The sequence below is a fragment of the Camelus dromedarius genome, chromosome 28 (genome assembly GCF_036321535.1).
Source record: "Camelus dromedarius isolate mCamDro1 chromosome 28, mCamDro1.pat, whole genome shotgun sequence".
In the NCBI taxonomy this organism is placed as follows: Eukaryota; Metazoa; Chordata; class Mammalia; order Artiodactyla; family Camelidae; genus Camelus; species Camelus dromedarius.
The window spans coordinates 10,918,076-10,942,516 of record NC_087463.1 but is presented as its reverse complement, the minus strand read 5'-3'; the positions used below and the strand labels follow the sequence as shown (position 1 = coordinate 10,942,516).

Genomic DNA, 24,441 nt, shown 5'->3' with positions numbered 1-24,441 from the left:
ATACTCCAAAATGCTGTTGGCTTCTGGACACTGACTCACTAGGTTTCTATGTAGAAAAAGTTTTGAGCTTCTGTGTCCACCCCCAGAGAATAGGGTCGAAAAATGAGACCACACCCACCACGTGGAAGGAGCCCAGTGGCCTTCTATGCGACAAAGTGCTTAGAGAAACTAGCAATAGCAGTTAACAGGGGATTGGGGCATATTCCTATTTATTCTGAATAAATAATACGTTTTAAAATTTAATAGAACTAAAAAAAACTATCAGTTTATTCATGTATTTTAAATATTAATTCATTTTAAGTCAATGAGGATTTTTCTATACTGCATTAAAAAAAAACAAAAAACAAACAAACAAAATAAAAGAACTATGATCTCTACCTCATGTTTGCTACAAGGTGTGCATGTAAGGTCTGTGCTCTGATGCTGGCCCACCCCAGGGCTCAGCTCTTCCCAGATGACGCTGAATAAATCAGGCCCCCTGAGGCTTGAAAGAAAAGTGGGAAGCATTTGAAAACTGCTTTCTGAAAGGGAAAACAGATTATTACTTAAAATAGAAAAGATGAAAGTCACAATTTTTCTCTGTGTTGGCTCAGTGGGAGGAGAGGCCAAGAATGGCAGCCGTCCTACCCTCCTCGGCATGACAGGAACCAGAATGATCTCTGGACCATGGGGCCGTGAAGGATGCGGAAGGAAGATAAATTTTTTTTATTATTATTGAAGTATAGTTAGTTTACAATATTGTGTCAATTTCTGGTGTACAGCATAATAGTTCAGTCACACAGATACAAACATATATTCATTTTCATATTCTTTTTCATTATAGGTTACTACAAGATATTGAATATAGTTTCCTATGCTAAACAGTATAAACTTGTTGTTCATCTATTTCATATATAGTAGTTTGAATCCCTTAATTCTTTGGGTTTAAGATCATTACAGAAAGCCTTGACTAATATATTCAGACTTGTATCTTTTCTAAATCCAAGATCCTGTAACTCTCCAAATCCCTGCTCTCTGGGTTGTTCCTGTACACTGGTCACTAAAGTTTTTGCCTTGTGATTTGATTACTTGACCCCCAGATAAACAGAGAAGTGCTGGGCTCCAGTAATCAGGGGCTTAATCTTCAGCTCCCCTGTCCCGCAGTTCTGTTCACACCCCTTAATGATGATTTAAGTTCAGTGCTGCCCACAGCCCTAGTAGGGCAGTAAGACACTGGAACGCTGTGCCCACTACGAACACAGCAGGGGAGATGACACACACAGTTCCCTCTTCAATCAGGAAGTTTGTATTCTAGTGGGGTAGGCAGGTGCTAAAAAATAATAATAAAAGTATAGTCAGCAATTGTTACGAAGGACACTGAAGGCATGGTGCTGTGAGAGCAGTTAGCACTAAGACCAAAAAAAATAAACCAACAGATATCCCAGGAAAGGTGCCACCCAAAGAGAGCTCCAAAGATTGAGTAGGAAGAAGCGTGACCAGGGGGACCTGGAATAAGTGTCTCCAGGAGGTTACTCCATATTCCAAGTCTTGCTATGGGAGTGGGAGCTTAAAAAGACTACTGTGGTTGGAGCGTCCTGAGAACACTGGTGAGAATGGAGGTGGCTGTGGAGGAAGGAAAGGGAAAGAGGATAAGGGGGCAGACGGAGGAAGTCAGACTAGGTAGGGATTTCAGGTCATTAAAGACTTTGGATTTGGTCCTAAAAATGGTGGGGAAACACTGAACAACATCAAATACTTTTTAAAGACAACTTTAGCCTCTGTGTATAAAATAGATTATAAGCTAATTAACATAAACAGTTGTAGATAGAGTCAACTGATCTTTGACAAAGGTGCAAAGGGAAAATGATGGAGAAAACACTACCTTTTTAATGAATGGCACTGAAACCCAATGGATATCTACATTAAAAAAAAAAAAAAAGAATCCACACATGCCATCACAATACCATTCACAAAAGTTAACTCAAAATAGATCATAGATTTAAACGTCAAACACAAAATTATAAAACTCCAGGAAATAAAATAGGAGAAAATCTAAATGACCTGGAATATGATGATGACACAGATACAACCCCAAAGGCATGATCCATGAAAAGGAATAACTGATAAGCTGAGCTTCATTAAAGTTAAAAATTGTTCTGTGAAAGCCACTGTCAAGAGAATGAGAAAGCAGATCACAGACTGGGAGAAAAAAAATTACAAAACATTTATCTGATAAAGGAAAGGTATCCAAAATGCATAAAGAACACTTGAAACTCAACAGTAAGAAAAAGACCAACCCAGTTTAAAAAATGAGTGAAAATATCTGAACGGTCACCTCACCAAAGATGATAAACAGATGGCAAATAGCCAAGTGAAAGATGCTTGGCATCACGTCATTAGGTAACTGCAAATTAAAACGACGAGATACCACTACACACCTATTAGGCTGGCCAAAATCCAGAACACTGACAGCACCAAATGCTGATAAGGATGCCGAGCAACAGGAAACTCTCATTCATTGCTAATGGGAACGCAAAATGGTACAATCACTTCAGAAGATAGTTTGCCAGGTTGTTGCAAAACTAAATATATATTTACCATACAGTCTAGCAGTCAGATTCTTTGGTATGGAACCAAATAAACTGAAAATGTATGTCTACCCAAAAACCTGCACATGAATGTTTTTGGCAGTTTTATTCATAATAGCAAAAACTTGGAAGCAACCAAGATATCCTTTAGTATATGAATGGATAAATAACTGTGGTACCTCCAAACAAAGGAATAGCATCCAGTTACAAAGAGAAATAGCTATTAAGCCATGAAAAGACAAAGAGGAACTTCAGATGTATATTGAGTGAAAAAAGCCAATCTGAAAAGGCTACGTATTGTGTAATTCCAACTATACAACACTCTGGGTAAAGCAAAACTCAAGAGACAAAAAAAGATGAGTGGTTGCCAGAGGTTATACATTTCATTATCCATCTGTCAAAACCAATAAAAGGTGTAACACCAAGAGCTAACTCTAAGGTAAACTATGGATTTGGAGTGATAACATGTCAGTGTAGCGTCATCAATTAACAAAGGTACTGCTCTGCTGTGGGATGTTAAAAGTAGGGGTGGCTGTGTGCGTGAGGAGAAATGGGAGTAATGGGAACTCTCTGTACCTTCTGCTCGATTTTCCTGTAAACTTAAAAGTGCTCTTAAAAGTAAGTCTATTTAAACAACAAAGTCCTACTGTATAGCACAGGGAATAATATTCAGTAGCTTGTAATAACTTATAATGGAAAAGAATATGAAAAAGTATATATATATATATATATATACACTTTATATATACATATAGATGTATAACTGAATCCCTTTGCTGTATACCAGAAACTAACACAACATTGTAAATCTACTATACTTCAATAAAATAAAAAGTAAGTCTGTTTAAAAGAAAAAAATACGTTTCTTAGAAACTGGACATGGCTTGTTACTAGATAAGAATGTTGTGAGTGAGAGAGAGAAAAACTACCTTGTCCAGATTTCTGTCTTAGATGACTCAGTGGATGCAGGTCCACTCAGTGCAATGGGACCAGCAGGAAGAAGGGGAAAGAGGTTGACAATGAGGTAAAAGAGAAATTGAAAAGGAAGTCAGATTCCTGATTAGAATCATTCATTTCTTCATTTTTTTTCTTTTGGATTTGGAGGTCCAGGCTTCATATCTTAATATTTTTCACTGGAAGATTTACAGACATGTACAGGCATGATTCTGGCAGAATAACGCAAATAGAAACAGATGTCTTTGTACACATTAAAAAAGGCATGATGACTTAGAGAAAAGAATACGGTTTTAGAGTCTGCAAGACCTGGATTTTAAACCAGCATTGGGCATCCATTAGTTTGCGGGCAAATTACTTAAGCCATCTGTCCCTTAGGGATATTTCCTCCTGAGGGACATTTCATAAAGGGTGGTTGTGAGGAATGTAAATATTTTTAAGAAACTGGCACACAGTTAGTCCTCACACAATGGAAACAAATGTTGGGATTAAACCCTGGGTGCATCTCACATTTTCACCTGGATTTGACAGCTGTGTAAAAATATGATGCAGTTAGGTGATTGGAATAATGCTGAACACATATCAGGAAGTGATTTCCTGGAAACGTCCTGAAACAACCTAGTGCTAAAGACTTGGCACGACACCTTTTATTGAGGGTTTTCCACTCTGGCCTAGACAGCCCATGTTTGTTCTTTGGGGAAGCCATCCCAAGTGGTCAGCCCTCAAGACATTCCAGAGCGTGACACCAAATGACAGCATGCCTTTTCCTCTTCTGTTGCTTCTTTGTTCTTTCTTCCCTCACTCTTTTCCAATTACCTTCCAAAAAAGCAACTCTTGAGGAGATTTAACTGCAGACATCCCAAAGGGTAAAAAACGGTGTCTGAATTATTCAATATTGACTAAAAGCCTACTGAGAGCTAAATATGATAGAAAGGGAAAACGCACACACAGCCACAAAGAAGACTTAGCAACAAACCAACGAGATGAGAATGAACGTTGTGAAGCCTTAGGAAAAGGTCTTAACGCCATCCACAAAATAATACAAATGTTGAAATAAACAGACCGGGGACTAAGAACTCTCCAATCAATTAGAGCCTTCTCTGTAGAGATGTGGCATTGGAGACTCCTCGGGTAGCACACAGCCTAGTCTAAAATGTCGAGGGCAGTCTAGTAGAGTTCTTTTTGCTTTCTATACGATGGCCTGAGTGACTAGTGTGACCGTGAGTCTTAGTAACAAAAATCGGCAGCCCTGACCTGTTTGACCATATTTGTAGCTATTTCCTCTCATTGGTGACCTACCACACGTAAGGCTTCCGCCTCCAATTTCGGAGGCACGGCAGGCCAAGCGAAAAAGTCTGAAAAGGTCACTCATTATAGACGGAGGCATGGATAAACTCATAATTTTTCAAGCATGTGAAACACATGTTCCCCAGGTAAGCCCTGGCACTCCAAATGTCAACCCAGAGCGAATTCTTAAAGCTGAGCTATAAAGCTCTGAAAATAGAGTTTATAATGAAAATGTTGACATGCTCTTGGAGCCACGGTAGTATAGAAAATTTAATATGTCACCTTGTTTTACAAGATTTTACTGGCACAGAAGAAAATTAAAACATTTAACATCTTTCGCTTTGCCAAACTGCTTTCCTCCTCCAAAGAGTGGCGCCATTTGTGGTGCTATTTCATTTATAAACATCCTTTTTATTGTCACCAGGCTGAAGGCACACATTCTCAGCTTTGCACTCACATTTCCTTTCCAAAGCACGGAAATGCTTATTGGGGCAGCATTATCTTGTAATCTCATTCACATTTTCCGAAGGTGTATTAAGTTGTGAGACTTCTGATGGAGAAAGGGCTGAAATTATTTACATGGCTACAAAGGCAACATAAATAACACTGATCATTTAAATATTTTCTGTGAGCCTTTCAAAAAGACTTTTTTTAAAAAAAGAATCATTTGTACTGTACACAAATTTTCATAAAGACAGCTTAGTATTGAAGGAAACAAATTTGAACCCTCTGGCAAAATAGGATGATGACTTGCATTTCTGAACACAAGCAGACAAGAAACATAAAATGGGGGATAACTTTCTAAGTCAGCTCCAAATAATCAAGATTTGTATGAAATCATAGCTGTTAATCCAAGTCACATAATTAGCATGGCTCTCTTAACCCAAGTCATATTTTATGTCTTTAATGATCATTTCCTTTCATGAAAGGTTAAAAGTCGACGAGGGTAACCATTGTGAAGTTCATATGCCCTTCCAGAAGGAAAAGGAAGGGTCCCAAGGTTTGCTGGTCCAGAGAAACCTCTTCAAAGCCATGACAAACTTTACTTCAGATTTTCACTAAGTGAGAATTAAGAGATGTGTTTCGAGATCATCAAAGAATAAAATCAAAACCATGAATATCATCCAAGTACTTTCCAGGGCAGTCATTATTTTACTACAGGAAGAAATACTGATGCCAAAGTATTGGTACTAAGAGCTTGAAACAGGCACATATAACCTTCCACGTGTGCACAGAGCCCATCTGGATGTGGGAAAACAAGACTCAGGATGGAAAACAGGTCGGACGGTCACAGAACGTGCAGACAAGTGTCCCATATAGGAAAAGAGGGCTCCTTCATAGGGTTTCTCTCTTCCCATTTGCTTCAGGGTATTTAGGGAATCTTCAAGAGTACCCCCATTCTCTATTTTGCATAGAACTTCATTTATTAAGCCCTTGCTAAGTCCCCAGCCCTCTGCTAATAAGCATTTCTTGATTATCTTCCCAAGAACCTTATAAGGTAGGCCCATTTTAGAGGTGGGAAACTAGGCCCACAACATTTCCACAGATTGCCCAAGTTTACAGAACCAGTGAATGTTTAGTGATAGGATCCAAACTCCTGTCTGGGTGGCTCTGAAGCCCATACATGTAACTACCACGCAACACCATATAACTAACTAGGTTCTGAAGAGTTTGTTCATGTAGGGAAGTTGAGAAGATGTGACATGATCTGTCTTCATGAAGTCATTGGCCAGTGTAGGAGTTGTGCGTGTGTGTGAGTGTGTGTGCGTGTGTGTTAAAAGAACATGGTATGGCATGTCCCATGCTATGATGGGGGAAGCACATGGAGGATGGAGCCTTTCCCAGCAATAATCTGGGGGAACAGCATTCTAGGCTGAGGGAATAGCTTGTGAATACGAAACCAGAGGCCAGAATAAAGTGGCCAAAATTGAGGGGGGAAAGACATTGTACCCAAATCTCTGAGAGTTAAGGGGAGAGGACGATGGGGATGAGGGTCCAGTGAAAGGAGGTGTACACCATAAATACAGTTTAGAGAGGTGAGCAATAATATATTGCTGCGGGTGAAAAGTCCAGATCCAGACAAAATAAGATTAAAAAAAAAGAACTGATGGATTTTTATCAGAACCTATGAAAATTGAAGAATAATTTAAAGGACCGTTGAGAGATGGTTTGGCCAGTGAGAAGTGGAGAAGACTCAAGGTTTATAATACAGCTTGAAGACATAATGAGAGGTGAGATAAAAGACAAAAAGAAATTGAATAGTTATGTGTGAGAAGGCACAAATATTGGTACAGAAGGTGACAAGGATGTGAAGTAACAAAAGATGCCTTCTCACTAGCTTTATACAAGGAGTATTCTACTGACGCACCGTTAGAAAAGCAGACATTTTGAATAATTTTTTCCGAAGGCAAAGGTAAACTTGTTTCTTTATAACCATGTCCTCCATACTTCAGCTTCCAGGTCAAGATTCCTAAAGATGGACTGTATGAATCCAGTTTTGTAAAAAAAATAAAATAAAATAAAGTGCAAGAATGAGCGTAATGGATGAGAAAGGAAAACATAAAGAATAAAGTATGCGAAGCCATGAGCCCCAGAATATGCATGCTTAGGAAACTGTTGTAAAACCTGAAGGGAAGAGTGTGAGCAGGATGATAGATTGGGCTAGAGGTGAAGGCAAGGGCCAGACTCTGAAGGGTCTTTAGGCCACAGGAAAGAGTTCCCATTCTTCTATGGTGTGCTGATATGACCTAATCCCATTGTGACAGTATTTTGGTTCAGACCTAAAAGTAGCCTCAATCCCAAGTCATGAAGACACACCCACTAGAAGACTCATTTCACACAAAGCAGGATAGACACCTGTCAACACAGGGGAATCCTCTGACTCAGATGAGATGTATTCTTCTAGGTTGCTGTTTATATAAGACTCTCTATTTCTTTCTTAAGGGAGGAAAACAGTTGTGGCCGTTAATTAACAGTGTCAAGTCCTCACTTCTCATTGGAGCAAGCAATAGACCTGAGTGATATTTACGAGTTAAGGAGAAGCCAGTTCCATTTGCTCAGTCAGTGGCAGTAAAACAAATGCTGACCTCTGATGTTTAGGTCCAGGCTAACAAACTGTTCTTCAGTCTAGCAGCATCTATTAAAATATTGGCACTCTTCTACTCAGCGCTTACATTACTAGATGTACGTCTTAGAGAACTGGTCAAAAATATACGCAAAAGAGTATCCACTAGCTACAAGACTATATATAAAAGCACTATTAACAAAAGTGAAAAAAACAGAAACAAACCAAATCTCTATCAACAGACAAATGGTAAACCAAAAATACTAAGGAGAATTAAAAACATATGAGGCCGACCTGTAAGAACAAATATAGAAAAATGTTAAGCTGTATCATTAAGTGAAAGAACAAGTGACAGAATATATATAAGATAATCAGACACTCTCATTTATGTTAAAAACTAACAAAGGAGACAGACAGTAGGTTGGTGGTTGCCAGGGCCTGGGGAGCAGGGTTTGGGAATGATAAAAATGTTCCAAGGTTCGAAAGTGGTGATGGTTGCACAACTTTATAAATATACTAATAATGAGTGAATTATTTACTTTCAAAAGATGATTTTAATATGTGAACTATTTATTAGTAAAAACAAACAAAAAAACCTCCAGATCTATGCAATCTGTATGTATTTGGGGTGAGGAGGGTTAACGGGGACATTTACTTTATCTGCACCTACATCTTCCAAACCTAGGCCCCTCCTTGGCTGATACTCAACTGGAAATAATTTTAGAGAAATACCCACAATGTTTGCTCATAAAGTACCCAATGCCCTGGAGGACCCAAAGGATGCCCCTGGAAACAGTGCTTAGATCAAAAAAATACTAATTATTTTTTATATCATGTTCAGCCTCTGGAAATGAATTCTTTTTGCAAGAGGGACCACAAAAATCCAATCCAATAAAATCAACCAGCACTGAAACTTAATGTTGAGGCTTTATTAATCTTTAAAATACTTTCTTAAATAGACTACTAGTTGGCAACATGTTCCAGATAAAAAAATCTCAGCAAATGAAACCTTGTGAACAGAACTTTTAAGGGTGGTAAAGCTTCAGAGTTACCAAATGGGTGATTTCTTTTGTTCATAAAATACAATTTTTAGCAATGTGCATAACGGAACAATAAAAGTAGAGGGACTGCAAATCAAACAGATTTTATAACTGTGCTGTTCATCAAGAGATTGAAGACTGTTTAAAAAAAAAAATCAGGCTAAAAATGGAGTCACTTGTGCTAAGCCACACGCACTTAATCAGTCGGTCTGAATTACTTTGATCAGCACTAGTAAGATAATCTGCCTGACAGACCCCACCTTCCTCCAGAGGAAGAGGACCTGGCCTGGAACAGTCCACTCTTTGCTAGAAACTTCCTTTTTCCATCCCTTCTGCCTATGAAGACTTATTTTTTTTCAGCTCCTTCAAGTTCCTTTCTACTATCTGCGGGATGGAATGCTGCTCAATTCATGAATCTTTTAATAAAACCAATTAGATCTTTAAATTTACTCAGATGAATTTTATTTTTTAACACGACATAGAGGTTTAAATAAGAAGAGTCATCTGAATGGAAGAGTGTATGTGAATGCTCTGTATTTACATCTAAATATTTCTGGGTAACCCCAGGTTAGAATACAGAGTGTAAATTCAACAGTTTAAAAATCATAATGGGAAATAAATAGATAATGGAATACAGGTTCTCTTATGCACACACACCTCCACCTGTACCAATATCTATCAAATCATTTATGTGCAATTACTCTAACCTAAGCTCACCAGATTCCAAGTTAGGCATACTACCCTGGGACTTCACCACCCTCTAGAAATTAGAGTCACTTTTTCAATTTCCTAGACCAAATCCCAACATTTGTGTATGAGGGTGATTTCCCACATCACCAACAATTCTCTGGATACTAATAAGTGTCCTTACAATTCAACTCAATTCTGATGCCTATCTACCTGGAGATGGCATCAGACTCCACAAATTCAGAATTCCATCCTACAAGACTGTCTCCCTAGTCCCCACTTCAGATGCCAGTCATGAGCCCAGGTTGTTACTCATGCTTCCAACCCACTGACTATACACCAGAGGTTCCTATGACCTTCTCTTTGTCTTCAGTTAATCTAATGATCAGTTCATAGGACTCAGAGAAATATTTTGCTTACTCGATCATTGGTTTGTTACAAAAGGATACAACTCAGAAACAGCCAGATAGAAGAGATGCAGATGGCAACGCACAGGTAAAAGGGATCTGTCATTTCCTCGACTCCAGGTGCCCCACTCTCCCGGCACCTCCACCCGTTCACCAACCTGGAATCCCTCAGAACTCTCACTTTTTGGATTTTTATGAAGACATCATTACATAGGCATGACTGATTAAATCATCGGCCATTAGAGATCGATTCAATCTCCTGACCCTGTCTGCCCCCAGAGGTCAGGATGGTAAGACTGAAAGTTCTAACCCTCTCATCACACACAGGGTTGGTTCCCTGGCAACCAGTCTCCAAACTTAGATATGGTTCAAAGGTCACCTCATTTACATAACAAATAACACCTTTATCACTCTCATCACTTAGGAAATTCAGAGGGTTGGAGGAAATCTGTGCCAGTAATGGGGCGAAGACTAAATTAAAATGTCTTATAGAACACAGAATCACAGCCCCGCAGCTCTACATGGCCCAGTTAGAGCAGGGGCCTCCATACCTGAGTGGCATTTAGGGACAAGTCCCAGTTAAGGACCTGTGATGGATTTTGTGCTGCTTCTTGCAAAAAAAGGGCTGCTTCTCAGATGCTTTGGGAAGTTTTCCAACATGCCTTTCCATTTAGAACACTCTGACCTGTGGGACTGAGGCAATAGGTTTTGTCTTTTAATAGAAAGCCTCCAAAGAACTTGCAGCTATAGCACTGAGAGTAGCAACTTTGAAAATAATGTATCATCATATCATATCATATCATATCATATCATATCATATCAGCATGGATGTGTATATATGATTTACTGTGGTTATTTATTTGCTATGAAAAATTTTTATCATTGTTTTATGCTAAACTCATAATTCAAGATCCAAAACAAGCTGTTTGCTATATCAAGAATGTGTGGCTGCTTCTTACATTCTAATGGCTGCCTAGTCACTAGGAATCAGCTCTTACTGATTTATTCTAATTCTCATCTCTAATGGAGAACAGACATACTTAACAATCATGGGAGAAATGACCAGTGGGACTGCTTATTATAGAATATATAGACTTGACTTACAAGACTATTAAAAAACAATTAAATTCTTAAAGGGAAGTGCATAAGCATTTTCACTGATGGTATTCAGTACTCTCATCTCTTTATTTTGATCTTGACAGGAAAAGTTTAAGATGATTTGGGAAGACATGGAAGCAACCTAAATGTCCATTGACAGATGACTAGATAAAGAACTTGTGATATATATATACAATGGAATACTACTCAGTGATAAAAAAAAAGAATAAAATAATGCCATTTGCAGCAACATGGGTGGAACTGGAGATCATCATTCTAAATGAAGGAAGCCAGAAGGGGAAAGAAAAATACCATATGATAACACTTATATGTGGAATCTAAAAAGAAAAAAAAGAAGAAGAAGAAGACAAATGAACTTAAATATAAAACAAAAACAGACTCATAGATACAGAATAAAAACTTGTGGTTGCTGGGAGGAGGGAGGTGGGAAGGGACAGACTGGGAGTTCGAAATTTGTAGATACTGACAGGTATATATAGAATAGATTAACAAGTTTATACTGTATAGCACAGGGAAATATATACAAGATCTTGTGGTAGCTCATGGTGAAAAAGAATATGGAAATGAATATATGTATATTCATATATGACTGAAAAACTGCTCTACACCAGAAATTGACACATTATAAACTGACTATAACTCAATAATTAATTAATTAAAAAAAATTTTTAAAGACGATTTGGGAAATATCCACTGAGATTTTCTATGACTTCTAACTTAGTTTCTAGAACATTTCCTAAATTTGAATGTTTCTGTACTTTGCCAAAAAACTCACATCTAATGTAAATATCTTAATTCACAGGTCTTTACATAAAACTAAATTTAAATAGTACACTTGAGCATGGACATAAAAAATATAATAGGAAAAAATCAATACTAGTGATAGGTTCGTAAAAGTAAAATTGCTTTATTAAATTTATTATCAGTCATAATTTCATGAGAGATTTATAGTTATGCCACCTGATCTGATCCATCTACTTCCTCGAATTTGTCTGTTAGCCTGAACTTTATCAAAAAAAAAAAAGCTCTTGTACTTCAACAGGGTCTTCTAGAATTCAAGAGTTTGGGTTACTACCACCGTCCTATTTTACTGTAGAACTATTTTAAATATTACTTGCTCATTTTCATTACAGTACCAGCAAAAATCACTGTAGCTAGCTTAAGGGTTGCATAAAAAGCCAGGGCTCTTAACATAATGATTTTTAGAATGAATAATTAGCTATTTCCATTGTCATATAAATTAGAATTCATAACAAAGAAAAGGAAATGAAAGGTTGGAAGACCTTTTTAAAGTTATTTTGTTGATGTTTCTACTATAAAAAGCCCTGTCAAGTTCTCTTTTGTAATTTTTATAATGTAGAAGATGTCTCTCCATTCTGCATATTTTTCAGGAATATATTTCTATTTTAATTTTATTGCAGAGTTAATTGACTTAGGAAGGAGGCAACTAAAAGCCTACTCTTTAAAATGCAATTATTTAAGTTGAGGGTGTGGGAGTACGCGGGTAAGTAGGTGTTGGGGCAATACTGGTGATTATCCCAGTTTTATTTGGCAATAAAACTAAAAGAAAATGATAACATTAGCACACATACAACTATGTCTAACACCACATTTCTTCCTTATACTGTCTTTCTCTCTCATGTTTAAACCACAAAACAATAGAAACATTTAGCTAAATGGTGATAATTGAGACCATTAAGAATTATGGAGTCAGAACAATTTATTTTTCCAACGTACCATTTGAAAATAAGCAATATCTCTATCAGTTTAAAATTAAAAGCTTTGCTCTGTAACTGAACCTTCCACAATGTAGAATTTTGAGCGTATTCAAGGGCACTGGGATACATTTTCCAAACTGCTTCACTGGATGAACTTGACCTTCTAGGCAAGATTCTTATATTGGTTCCCATACAGAGAAGGAACATGAGCACTTTTCTTGCTGTTTCCTTTCTATAACATTTGAGCAGCCTGAGGCAATGTAGTTTATTCTCTCTTCTCTTTAAGACACACTCCTTTTTCTGTTTCCTTTTAAGTAAAAATGTAAAGGTCAGGTTATCATTTCACAAAATACACCATTCTGCTGAGGTAATTCTCACTTCTCTCACCATAATATGCTTTTCCTAATTATTTCATAACTCATTTAAATGGGAGGCATTCTGGAAGAGAATTCATTGAAACAACTCCTCAAGTAACTATTTTTTTTAACTCAGGGGAATTTTAATTATAACGCCTGTGTTATTTAAAAGCAGAGTGCTACAATTTGCATCTTGAAACATTTATTGTAATAAGGGAGTAAAAAACTATGCTCCTGTGAATGAAATAACAACTCAAGTAAATGCAATTTAGTTGGCCTTTTATTTTCTTGATTTTCAAGAAACAGGGGGAAAAATGCAAATTTGACCTGAATTATAAAACCATTTAAAAGGATAAAAGATAACCAAAATCTTGCCCCTAGAATGACTTTAAGCCTATTTTACAAATCCCATGTTCTCTGTATTTCAGGAGAAATCTACGATGTGTCATTATTTAATGTATGGCTGTAATAGTAAAATCTTCTCATCTTAGAAGAAAATATCCAAATCACAGTGTTTTCCCCTGTTGGGGAGGAAGAAAACTTTTCTTTTACCTTTGGTGTAAGAATTAAATTGACATAAGACAAACAGGAGAATATCACAATTAATTTTGTACATATGGGAATCCCACATACACGAGAGTGTTGTAAGAGACCTCACATATATGAGAGGGTCAAAGACAGAAAAGCAAAACGAGGTTTATAGTCTATCCTGACCTAAGGAATGAGAGTGAAGTCTGGGGCCTCCAAGGACAGAGGGTCATTCACAGGACAAAACGAAGCACCGACACTTGGTAATTAGATGTTCGTCCCGCCATTTACGTGGAGCCACTTAGATAAAATGTATCTCTGCTAATAACTCTTTTGCTGGGGGAAATCCCCAATTTAAACTCTTCTAGGTTGTTAAGGGATGGACAGTAGTTTCTTTTGAGACCAAAAGATCTCCACTGCTTTTGGCTCAAAATTGTCCACGTACCAAAGTAGCACATCTTGGGGAGGCCTGTTCTGAACACCTACACCTACAAGAAATCGATATTTTCAAGGGAATAAATGGGTAAACAAAATATATTATTATTTTCCCCTTAGTTTATATTTTGGGGAATTTCATTGTTTAAAAATAAATGACTGGGGGGAAGGCCGAGCCCAGTGATAGAGTGCCTGCTTAGCATGCATGAGGTCCTGGGTTCAATTTCCAGTACTTTCATTAAAAAAAAAAAAAGACTGAGCTAGTGGGCTCCTCACAGTACCCTTAAACCTAGTCCTCAGATTGAGAAGCAAAATAATAAGGGAATAAGTGTGTGTCAGAGTCAGACAATCTGAGTTCTAGCCTCAGCCTATAAAAAGTCATGACCCCTTTTCACTTTGTTCTTGGTCAATTCAGGCATCTAGATCACAAAGCTTTTCTGAACTTTATGAGATAATGAAGGAGAACTAATAAAATGGCCGCACTTAGGCTAACAGATTGCTTATTCTTATGCTTGCCCTTAAAACAGTCAACTAACCTGACTGACCAGTTGCTACTTACAGTTTCCAGGCCCGTTGTTAAGACTAAAGCTATTAATTTAACTGTTTCTGCTTTATTCCAGTAATCGAAAGTAATAATCATGCTTGGTCTCTGAGTTGTTCTCCTGGGAGAAGGTCCTGGGACTGTAACCTTACAAAGTAGCCTGAATTACCAAGCAGACTATGCCTTGGGCACTTATAAGATGGAGAGATGCAAACAGTGACAACCACCAGCCTCTACAGACTTGGTCACCTGGAGACACCGTGACACCACTCTGAGTCTGATGAGAAGAAAATCATTCTGTTGCTTGTTACCGATGCTTTACTGTTGAGCTGTGGCTGTATAATCCCCCTGCCCCAACCCCAAGGTGGGCTCACAGTTTTGAAGGCACCAGCCTGCTGTGAGAAGCTGCCTCTCTTCTTCTAAGCTCTAACAGCCTGATTCTGAGTTTCATTTTGGCTCATCAGGGACGGGGGCCGATCTTTCAGCAACAATAATGCATATGAATACACAGTACAAAGAATGAAGTATTATTTAAAAAAAAAAGCCAGTTAATCGTTTCCATATTCAAGATAGAAAGGTTTAAAAATTGACAAAAAAGGAGCTGGCTGGACACAAATGCTCTAAAATGCATCCTGCAGTCAGGGTCCTTCACGTGAGGGAGGAGAGACTGGTCCCCTCGCAGCCCCGAGAGTGTGAATACAAGCAGAGGAAGCACTTGCTTCTCAGAGCCCTGCAGAGGAAGTAGTTGGGGATGGTCGAGTAGTTGTGTGGGTAGGTGAGTGTGTTGATGGAGGGGAGCAGTGGGATGTTATCAGAGAAAATGAGTAAGATGACTTTTTCATGATTATTCAGAGAATCTCTTTAGTGATCTGGTTTTCTTACACATTGGCATTATTATTATTATTACTACTATCACCATCATCATCATCATCATCATCATCATCATCATCATCATCTTCTTGGAGGAGAAGGGGTTACGTTAAACTCCCAGTCTAGATCCACTAACTCCTGTGAACCTGGCTTAGGTGAATCGTTTTTGGTTGGAAGGGCAGTCAAGAGGCTTAGTTGAGAAGACTTTTCAGCATCTTTTTCCGAAATGACAGCAGCTATTGCTCGATCTAGAACTCCTAGTCTGGCCAGTACAAATTATATTAGCTCCATTGACATGACAGTAGATCAACTTGTGAAAAATGAATTTTGTAGTCAAACCGATTTTGTCACTTCTTGTCAAAAATATGCATAGATTCAACTTTTGAAAATGCAATTCAGGCTTGCCAGTTTGTACTCATGGATTGCAAAGGCAGTTATCTGATCCAAGATGACAATATTTATGGCTCAGGATTTGCAGCCTACACTTCTCTCCTCCCCCCTGAAAATGTCCTGCACCATCACATGGGAATACTGAACATTGTCATTTCCTAATAGTAATAATTATAATAACACAATAATAACCATTATTAAGCCTGTTTATACTGCTGCTGCTACTGAATAAGTATGTACTCTGCACTGTGGGCTTCAGATCCTAGATGTGATTTAAAAGCCACCATAGCCTTAGAAGGTAGGTTATCATTATGCCTGTTTTACAGAAAAGCATTGACAGGCTCAGATAGCTGGTGACATCTGGGGTAGGAAAGATGTGCTTGGCCAGATGCAAGCTCATCTTGATGTTATGGGTTATGGAAGAAATAAGGAATTGATACACGATTTTTTTTTTCAAGTAGCATATGGGATATTCCAGCACAGTGCATCTTCTAATTTTAAGAGTTATTTGCAGATTATTGAGATATAAATTAAATTAGTCCAACTCTGTCCATCAAGAGGAGGGACACACATAGATAAATTAAACTAATTGCATCAAGTTCAATAACGAAGAAGGAGTAGAGGAAAAAAAGAGAAGGAAGAAGATGACACTGGCTGGAAACTCTTGGCATAAAGCCCCACATCTTCATTGATAAAACAAATGCCTACATGAAAAACTACCAAATACACTGGATGCTCTTCTAGGGACGAAGCAGAGAGGGCGGTAGGAGAAGCTATGTAAACAAGCCAGACAGAGGCCCCGGCTGGGCTCTGTCCTCAACCTTGAGGTCCTAAGTAAAGGTATACACGGCAGAGAAAAATCGCACCATTTTTGATTAGCACTAATGGGATACAAGTACAATTCAACCAGCACAAGCCAAGCTGCTTTCAAATAGAGATTTAATGGCCCAGGCAGTCTTTACTGACAGAACTCACAATTCCCAGAAATACCGACAGTCAGTAGCCAGTTACACTGAGACTTTGAACGAGACGTTGAATGGGCTGGTGGCCCTTCATTTCTCTCTCCTAGTCTCCCTCCCTCTTCAGCTAACTGTGCACACAGGGTTCAAAGAGCTCTTGACAAGTTCCCAGGAAATAGAAAGAATGGTGCATCACAAGATCACTGCATAAAATGAGTTGATTAAAGACAGATTTCATTTGCTGCATTTCTTTTTATCAAAAGACACTTTGAGAAAACAAAAATGGAAGAGAAGCATTGTATTAAAAGGGCTCTACACAGTACCTGAGGGTACAGAACAGTTTCTTTCTTTTTCATTCAAAGCAAAGCTGCCTGTTACCTTTTAGTAGTGACTGGTTTATTGACTGTTAATGCTTTAAAAATGAGATTAAATCAGGCCCATGGTCTTTATTACAGGGAAGATATATGCCCCTGTGCATTCCAGCGGTTTGGCAATCTTAACCTCAGCAGACATAACATTGATGTATGCTGTGTTGCCAAACAGCACCGGGAAGTGTTTAAAACGCGGCGAACAGCCTTATTGCCTTGAAATGATACAATCTAATATTAGATTGTAACTCAGTGACTGAATCTGCCAGACCATCCTTGCACAGAATACGAAAGTCAAAAGTCGAAGCCACTTTATTTTAAAATCTCACATGGAAAGGATGGCTCCTCATCTCCCTATTGAAACAGAACATGTTAAAGAGAATCTGGATGAGAGGAAACTGAAACCACAATTTATCAGGATGTTTTCACTAATAGCGCATACGTGTGTGCCTTTTGGAATGGAGCATCAAAATGCCAGCCCAATGCATTCAAATCGGCAGAGCTACCTTGTATTGTGGGCAACTGACAGATGGGATCCAAGAGTCCAGAAATTCTCAAATGAGGGAAAATCAAATGGTACCCTTTCTGCCTCAGATGGGGCACTCCAGGAAAGCAGGTTTTACCTTAATCCTCAGCGCTCACTCCACTTGTTCTTTTTAATCAGCCGTGATGAGCACAGACCTTTAGCCCTCTCTGCACTCTACGTTCATCAGCTAAACTTCAGACCCTCCTCACTCACAGATCCAGGTGGCTGACAGCCTTGGTTTTCATGATCAGGATGCCACCTCATGGATCTCCTGAGTAAAAGGGATGCTTTGCATCCATGCTTCAGTGTGGCATTGCTAAAGCAGGTGGAGGGCATCACTAGGTAGGTTGACCAAACATTCTAGTTTTACCTGGTCTGAAGGGTTCTCAGGACACACTACTTTCAAGTGCAAAAGTCAGTTCAGTTCAGTTCAGGTTAAACCAAGATGGTTGACCACTGTATCACCAGGTGAAGACCCTGCCCACCAGGACATCTCTGCTCAGGGATAATCTGGTTTACCTGAATTTGAAAGAGAGTCCTTAGTGGGGAAAAGAAGCCATTAAAGAGTGGCATGAAGCTGGGTATGGACTCTTTGCTTATCTATGAGATCTAATGTTTTTATACCATCACTTGACAAAATCAGCATTTTCAGATTTCAGCTCTATCGTATATTCATTAGAAGAGTCCATGGGGGAGTGGCGGTTTATCCTGACTGTCCTATGTTATGTATATTATTGTTGAAAATGAGTCCTCATTCTCATCTGTCCTCCTGGATACAGACTGGGAAAGGAAACCCATAAAAAATGACTAAATTATGGTCTATTTGTTCAAATGAATAGAACTAAAGATTAAGTTGAAAGGAGCTCTTCAAACCTGTTTACCTATTTGAAGACCTACATTTGTTTCAGGTTGGATTCATCTGCCTTGTTTTGTAACCAGTATCAAAATTTAAACAAAACACATCAAAGTCCAAATTTAAGCTGAATCATTATAGAAATGAGTAAAAAGTTGATTCTTCTCCCTATAAGTCTAATAGTTCCAAAGAAATAATTATAAGCCACCCTCTAACCAAAATAATTGGGGCAAAAAAGAGCAATATTCAAGGATTCCAGAACATTCATACTGCTTCTTTCAGGCTTCAAAACATCCAGATGAAAAGTAAACAGTTTTCATCCTATTATTCAGTTATTGAGTCAACACATTACCAAGCATAAAGATATTTGAGAGCACTAAGAAAATTTTTATTTTTCATTTAGATGTATATGTTGTAAGATAAGCCATTACAATTAAAATAAAATTCACTGCTCTAAAAGTAAAAAGGAAACAAACAAACAAACAAAAAACCAAACACATGCTGCGAATTTTCATTAAGGGCTGTAAAATGAAATTAATTAGGAAATTATTTTTCTAATATTTTTCAATTAATGAAAACTCCTCCCTTAAACATAAGTAGTGGATTAACTTGAACCAAACTTTATGAGGTTTTCCAGAACAAACTGGAAAAGGATCTCAATAGCTAACATAACATTATGAGATTTTCCAAAACAATGTTATGTTAGTTGTTGAGATCCTTTTACTGTTTTCCAAGCTAATTTAGAGAAAAAATCAAATCAAGACCATGAGGAAATAAACAAACATGTTTTTACGTTTTTCTTTTTTCTTAAAATATATACTTTGTTTCTGCAAATTTTAGTTTCTTATCTCAAAAAGAAAAAAAAAAAAAAGGAGTCAAAAGAAGAGACAGAGAAGAAAGAGGAGAAGAAAAAATCCACTTACCTGCCACTGCAACTTTTGCTGTCCGGCTAATAATTGACCCAGAATCTCCTAAAGATGCCTCACATTGGTAAAGTCCTTCATCTGGCTTGTGGTGCCTGGAGTGAAGTATGTTCTGTATCAACAGAGACCCATTGGGAAGTTGCTGCTTCCTTTCATCCATTCCCAAGGCGAGGTGGATGCCATCCTTCTTCCACTTTATAACTGGGACTCCTCGGTCGGACTCTGCAGAGCAGTTCAGGAGGACACTGCCTCCCCGCATGGTGACGGCATCAGAAGGTTCTGACAGGAAGCGCAGTGACGTGAAGGACTTAATCTGGAAACCTGGAAGGTGAAAGCACAGGGAAAGATGTTCACTCATTCAAGTAGGTCTCAGCGTAAATCCCTTGCCTTTTCTTCACAAAACTTTTTTCAAAAAAGCCAGGGCTTTGAAAACTGTCCAAGAGTAAATGAAACTCAAAATCAAGGATGTTGTGTTAAAGAATGAAAAAGTGTCTAATTGAAGTAATCACGATTAATGAAACTATTGGCCCCAAAAGTGATAATATAAAAAATTAAGAACTCATACAAATCTAGGCCTGGCCAGCATCACATATCAATCAGTACTGGAAATTTAGACAGAACAGATTAATATTTTCCAAATGAAACTAGATATTTTAAAGGAGCTGTAGTAGTGGGGTAGCTAAGATGTGGGGGGCTGTTTCCAGCTCTGCATTCTGATTATTGTATCCATGAACATTTTTAAAAAATCCATTCAGACATGGTATTTCACTAACGACAGCAATAAAAAATCAACTCCGAACAAGGTGGGAGAAGTTTTTTACAAAGCTCACGTGAGTTTTAAAATAGGTAAGAAATCCCGCTTGCAGAAACAAGTCAATAAAGCTACCACCTAAAGTCCCAAATCCCTAGTGAGTCTTAATTTCCATCTAAATGTTGCTCACGAGCCAGGAAATCTAGGTGAATATTATAGTTGGATTTTTTTCATAAATATAAGAAATCAACAGAAAGAATAGAAAGCCATTTAAGAATCTGGAGAGGAGGGAACAGGTACAATTAGTTTAAGTACATTCTTTTCAGGGCGGGTAGCATAGCATTTACCAGAAAGCTTGGTTGTTGAATCAAAGACTTTGACAAGGTCTCAAAAGGTCATTGGGCTCACCCTTTGCTCAGACAGTTGAATACCTAAACTCAAGTTCAATTATCTGCAATTTCATTTTCAATGATCTCTGGCACTAGGGATTCTACAATGTTCCCTGGTATCTTGTTTTCAATATTTAATCATTCTTAGAGTCTTAACTGAATTTTCTTGCTTCCATTTAATCCCATTTCCTCCTGAATCCTGTGTAGATGGACACATCCTTGTAAGAGCCCCTCATTCTTTGAGGCAGCATTTAATTTCTTTAGAGACTCCCCCCGCCTAAGTTATGTTTTAGCCTCATTTTTCACAGTATAACAATCTCAACTTCATTAGCTTCCTTAACTTTTCTGGAAAGGGAATCATTTTTGTTGTACTTTGTGAAAATTTTCCAGTTTTCTATCATTTAAAAGGCAAGCATCTAAATTGTTTATAATCAATGTTCTTATGAAAGACTGACCCATACCAGCTCCAATGGACAGAATTATTCCTAGCTTTGTAAACTCCACTTTCCGGTGATGATAAAGCTGAACAGCTTCTCATTGTTTCTCAATAGTGTTATCTTCCATGTTCCCACACAACCAATCTTTCTAAGCCTTATATTCACAGTATCTCTGTTATGCTACTCTTTCCATTGAACCTTGACCATCATTCACTGTCATACACTCATTTCATCTAACTAGGGCATTTACTCCCAAAAAGCAGCTGGAATCTTGCTCAAGTTAGTAAAAACAAAAACAAAAACAAGACAACAGTGAGCATTGTGTCTACCATAAATTATAATGGAAAAAAATCCCAAAAGACACAGCCTGGCCCCCTCCCTGTCCAATGAGACCCTCCTTCCCTCAGATCCTTTTAGTGTAGACAACCTGATTATTCCAGCCCATTCCTCCAGTGGAAAGTACATCACATTGGGAGTCTGGGTATTTAGCCATTGGTCCTGGCTTTATTACCTAAAGATCTGTGACACAAACAAGCCTTTGAAATCTTCAGGACCTCAGTTCCTTCTGTAAAATGAGGGTGTTGAACTAAGATGATCTCTAAATTCAATACTCAGTTTAAAAACTTGCAGGACTAGAATGGGTTAAAGACATCCATCAAATGAACGCTGCTCTAAGCTTACTGAGCTGCACACTGAATTTGCTATAAATGGCTCCCTCGTGTCTACAGGATATCCTCCTTTACAAGAAAAGAAACATAGGTAGTGAACAGCTAGCTTGAGATACACCAAGAATGAGAAAGCAGAAGGAAGTTCTAATGTCCTTAAATGTCAAGATATTTCACTAGAGTAATACCTGCAATTTCCATACAAGCAGCACGAATAAGGTAGAAATAAATTCAGAATTCAAGACCAGGCAACTACATTAAAAAGCATTTATTGCTTTTTTGTTCTTCCTGAGGCCTATATTTTAAACAACAACCTCATATTGAACACCTTATTTATGTCACAGAACACATAATATATTTAACGCAGCTGTTTATGACAGCATGCTAATGAGCATATGTGCCCATTATCACAAATAAATAATCCACTTAATCTGAAACAAGGAGGTTATGACACTTTGCAGTGCGGTGAGTACATAATTTAGGAAAGTTAAATAAAGATTCACTTTTCTTCAATACAATTACCCTTGCAGTTTGCTGGCAATTTGAGCTTTTGTACTCCTTATAACAATTATATTTTGAATATATGGCTCTGGAATAAAGGTGCCTCATTGCTTTAGGTAACTTGCATTGGTTTATGTCATTTTTTTTAGAAAAGATGGAAGTGGACCCAAGCACATATAATCTATTGAGAAATAATAGGTATTATTAATGATCCTTTTTTCAGAGTTTTAGCCCATATTAGGTACAAGTGGCCTCCACTACCTTGGGGACACACACACAGGCTTAAGAAATGTCTCACTGATACATGACACTGACTTCAGCCTAGGCTACCCTCCTCCCTCTTCTCTTAGTACTAGTTTCTCTTGGAGGGATTTGCCTACTATATCATACCTTATAATATGAAATAATTTTATCAAACTGTTTCATCAAAGAATCAACATGAAATCATCTGATTTAATGCAGGAACAGAGAAAGACAGAAAGATGATAAAACTGAAGAAGACAAAGAAGTAGAAATAATTTTTAGAACTCATAGCTCAAAAAATTGTGGCTGGAATTCAGGCAGAGTTTGACAAGGGTACAGATCCCCTAGGAAATGAGTAAAAGGAATAGTTGGACAGCAATGGAAGAATGCTGTTGAAGAGTAAAAGGGAAACTACCTTCTTTACAAGTTTACAGACTATTTTGCATTGGAATAAGAACGGTGAGAATTTCATCTAGAAGAGAGTCAACTGGAGAAGTTTTTGCTTTGTTTTGGTTTAGTTTTATCTTAAAGATGCCTGTGGTCATTCTGTGGAACCCTCAAATAGTAGTATTTCTCATCCTTGCTTCGTAAAAGAAGCAATCCTTTTGGCCTGCTGTAAAATTACATAAGGCAATTATGCTTGGAGAAATGTACTTGAGAGTACCAAATTCCTACCCGCTAAGAAACTTGTACAGCTAGGTCTGAAATCAGGATTCATGGTAAGAGTAAGTGACCCTTTCTCCCTGTAAATTTTGGCTTGGGAAAATTCCTAAGTCTTCTTTGGCTAGGATTTAGGCATAGAGCCATATATGCATTTAACTAATTGGTATTATTTCTTATCTGTGTCCGTGTAAGAAGTAATCAAGTACCAGACTGGCCATAGGCATTCTTCTTCTTCTTCTTCTTCTTCTGAAAGATGGCAGTTTATAAGCAGATACCAACATAGCAAAACCTTCAATATTTTCCTAATGAAGAAACAGAGGAAGATCTACTCTTAAGAAGTGACCCAAAGGAGAAACATTTACATTGATTTGCTTCAGTTTTGTCGAACATGAATAAGCATCAGAGAGAACACTGATAGGGACATTCCAAGTTTATATTCATTGAGTACCCAGAGATAGAAAAGATCCTCAGTGTATTTTAGAAACTCGCCAAAATGACCAAGCAAACAGCAAAAATGTTTCCGTAAGCTTAAGTCCCTCTGTGCTTGGGCTCGTTGTCATATTCATGTCAATTTCAAAGGCCAGTCACAGAGGCAGACTAACATAGAATGGATTTTTTAAGGTATGACATTTCATCTACAATATCAAGCATTGTTAACTGTGAAAATAATTCCCTGTGGAGTCAGATGTTCCCTTCCAAGTCCAATATGTAAAAGCTTCTGGTTAAAGCAATAAAAGCTAAAAATGAAATTTATGAAAAGTCGCATGGAAGTAAAAAGAAGCCCCTAAAAATATTTTAAGATTAGAAAATGTCATACAAATCCCCACAGAACTTGCTATGCATAATTTTATCTCTTGCAAATTATGAAAACTTTCACTTTGGGATGCTTGGAGATTCTGCTGTTCCCCAAGTTCACATAATCAACCCAGAAAATTCTGCCATCATTATCTCCTCTTAGAAATATATTCCACTGCATCTCCTTCTCTTGTGTTAAGAAAGAGATCTCCAACGAAAAAAATTAAAACTATTCTGTGGATGGTGAAATAGAATCCATTTTCAATTAAACCAAGTTCACTTACATGTGCAATTACCATTTTGGACATCAGCCCTAGCAAAACATTTAAAATCTTCTCATTATGTTTAACTTTTGCCACTTTAATTATATGTCTTGGTATAGGCCTATTTGGGTTCATCTGGTTT

The 24,441-nt window shown here is 37.8% G+C and overlaps 1 protein-coding gene across 4 annotated transcripts in view; it reads right to left on the bottom strand.

Moving 5' to 3' along the window:
- Nucleotides 1-24,441, bottom strand: part of DCC (DCC netrin 1 receptor) — a 984,533-nt gene that overhangs the window by 602,801 nt on the left and 357,291 nt on the right. For all 4 annotated transcript variants that reach the window (XM_064480349.1, XM_031441886.2, XM_064480347.1 and 1 more), the window contains exon 2: nucleotides 19,593-19,913. In XM_064480349.1, coding sequence (XP_064336419.1) covers nucleotides 19,593-19,913 — 321 coding nt within the window. The remainder of the gene's footprint in view (nucleotides 1-19,592; nucleotides 19,914-24,441) is intronic.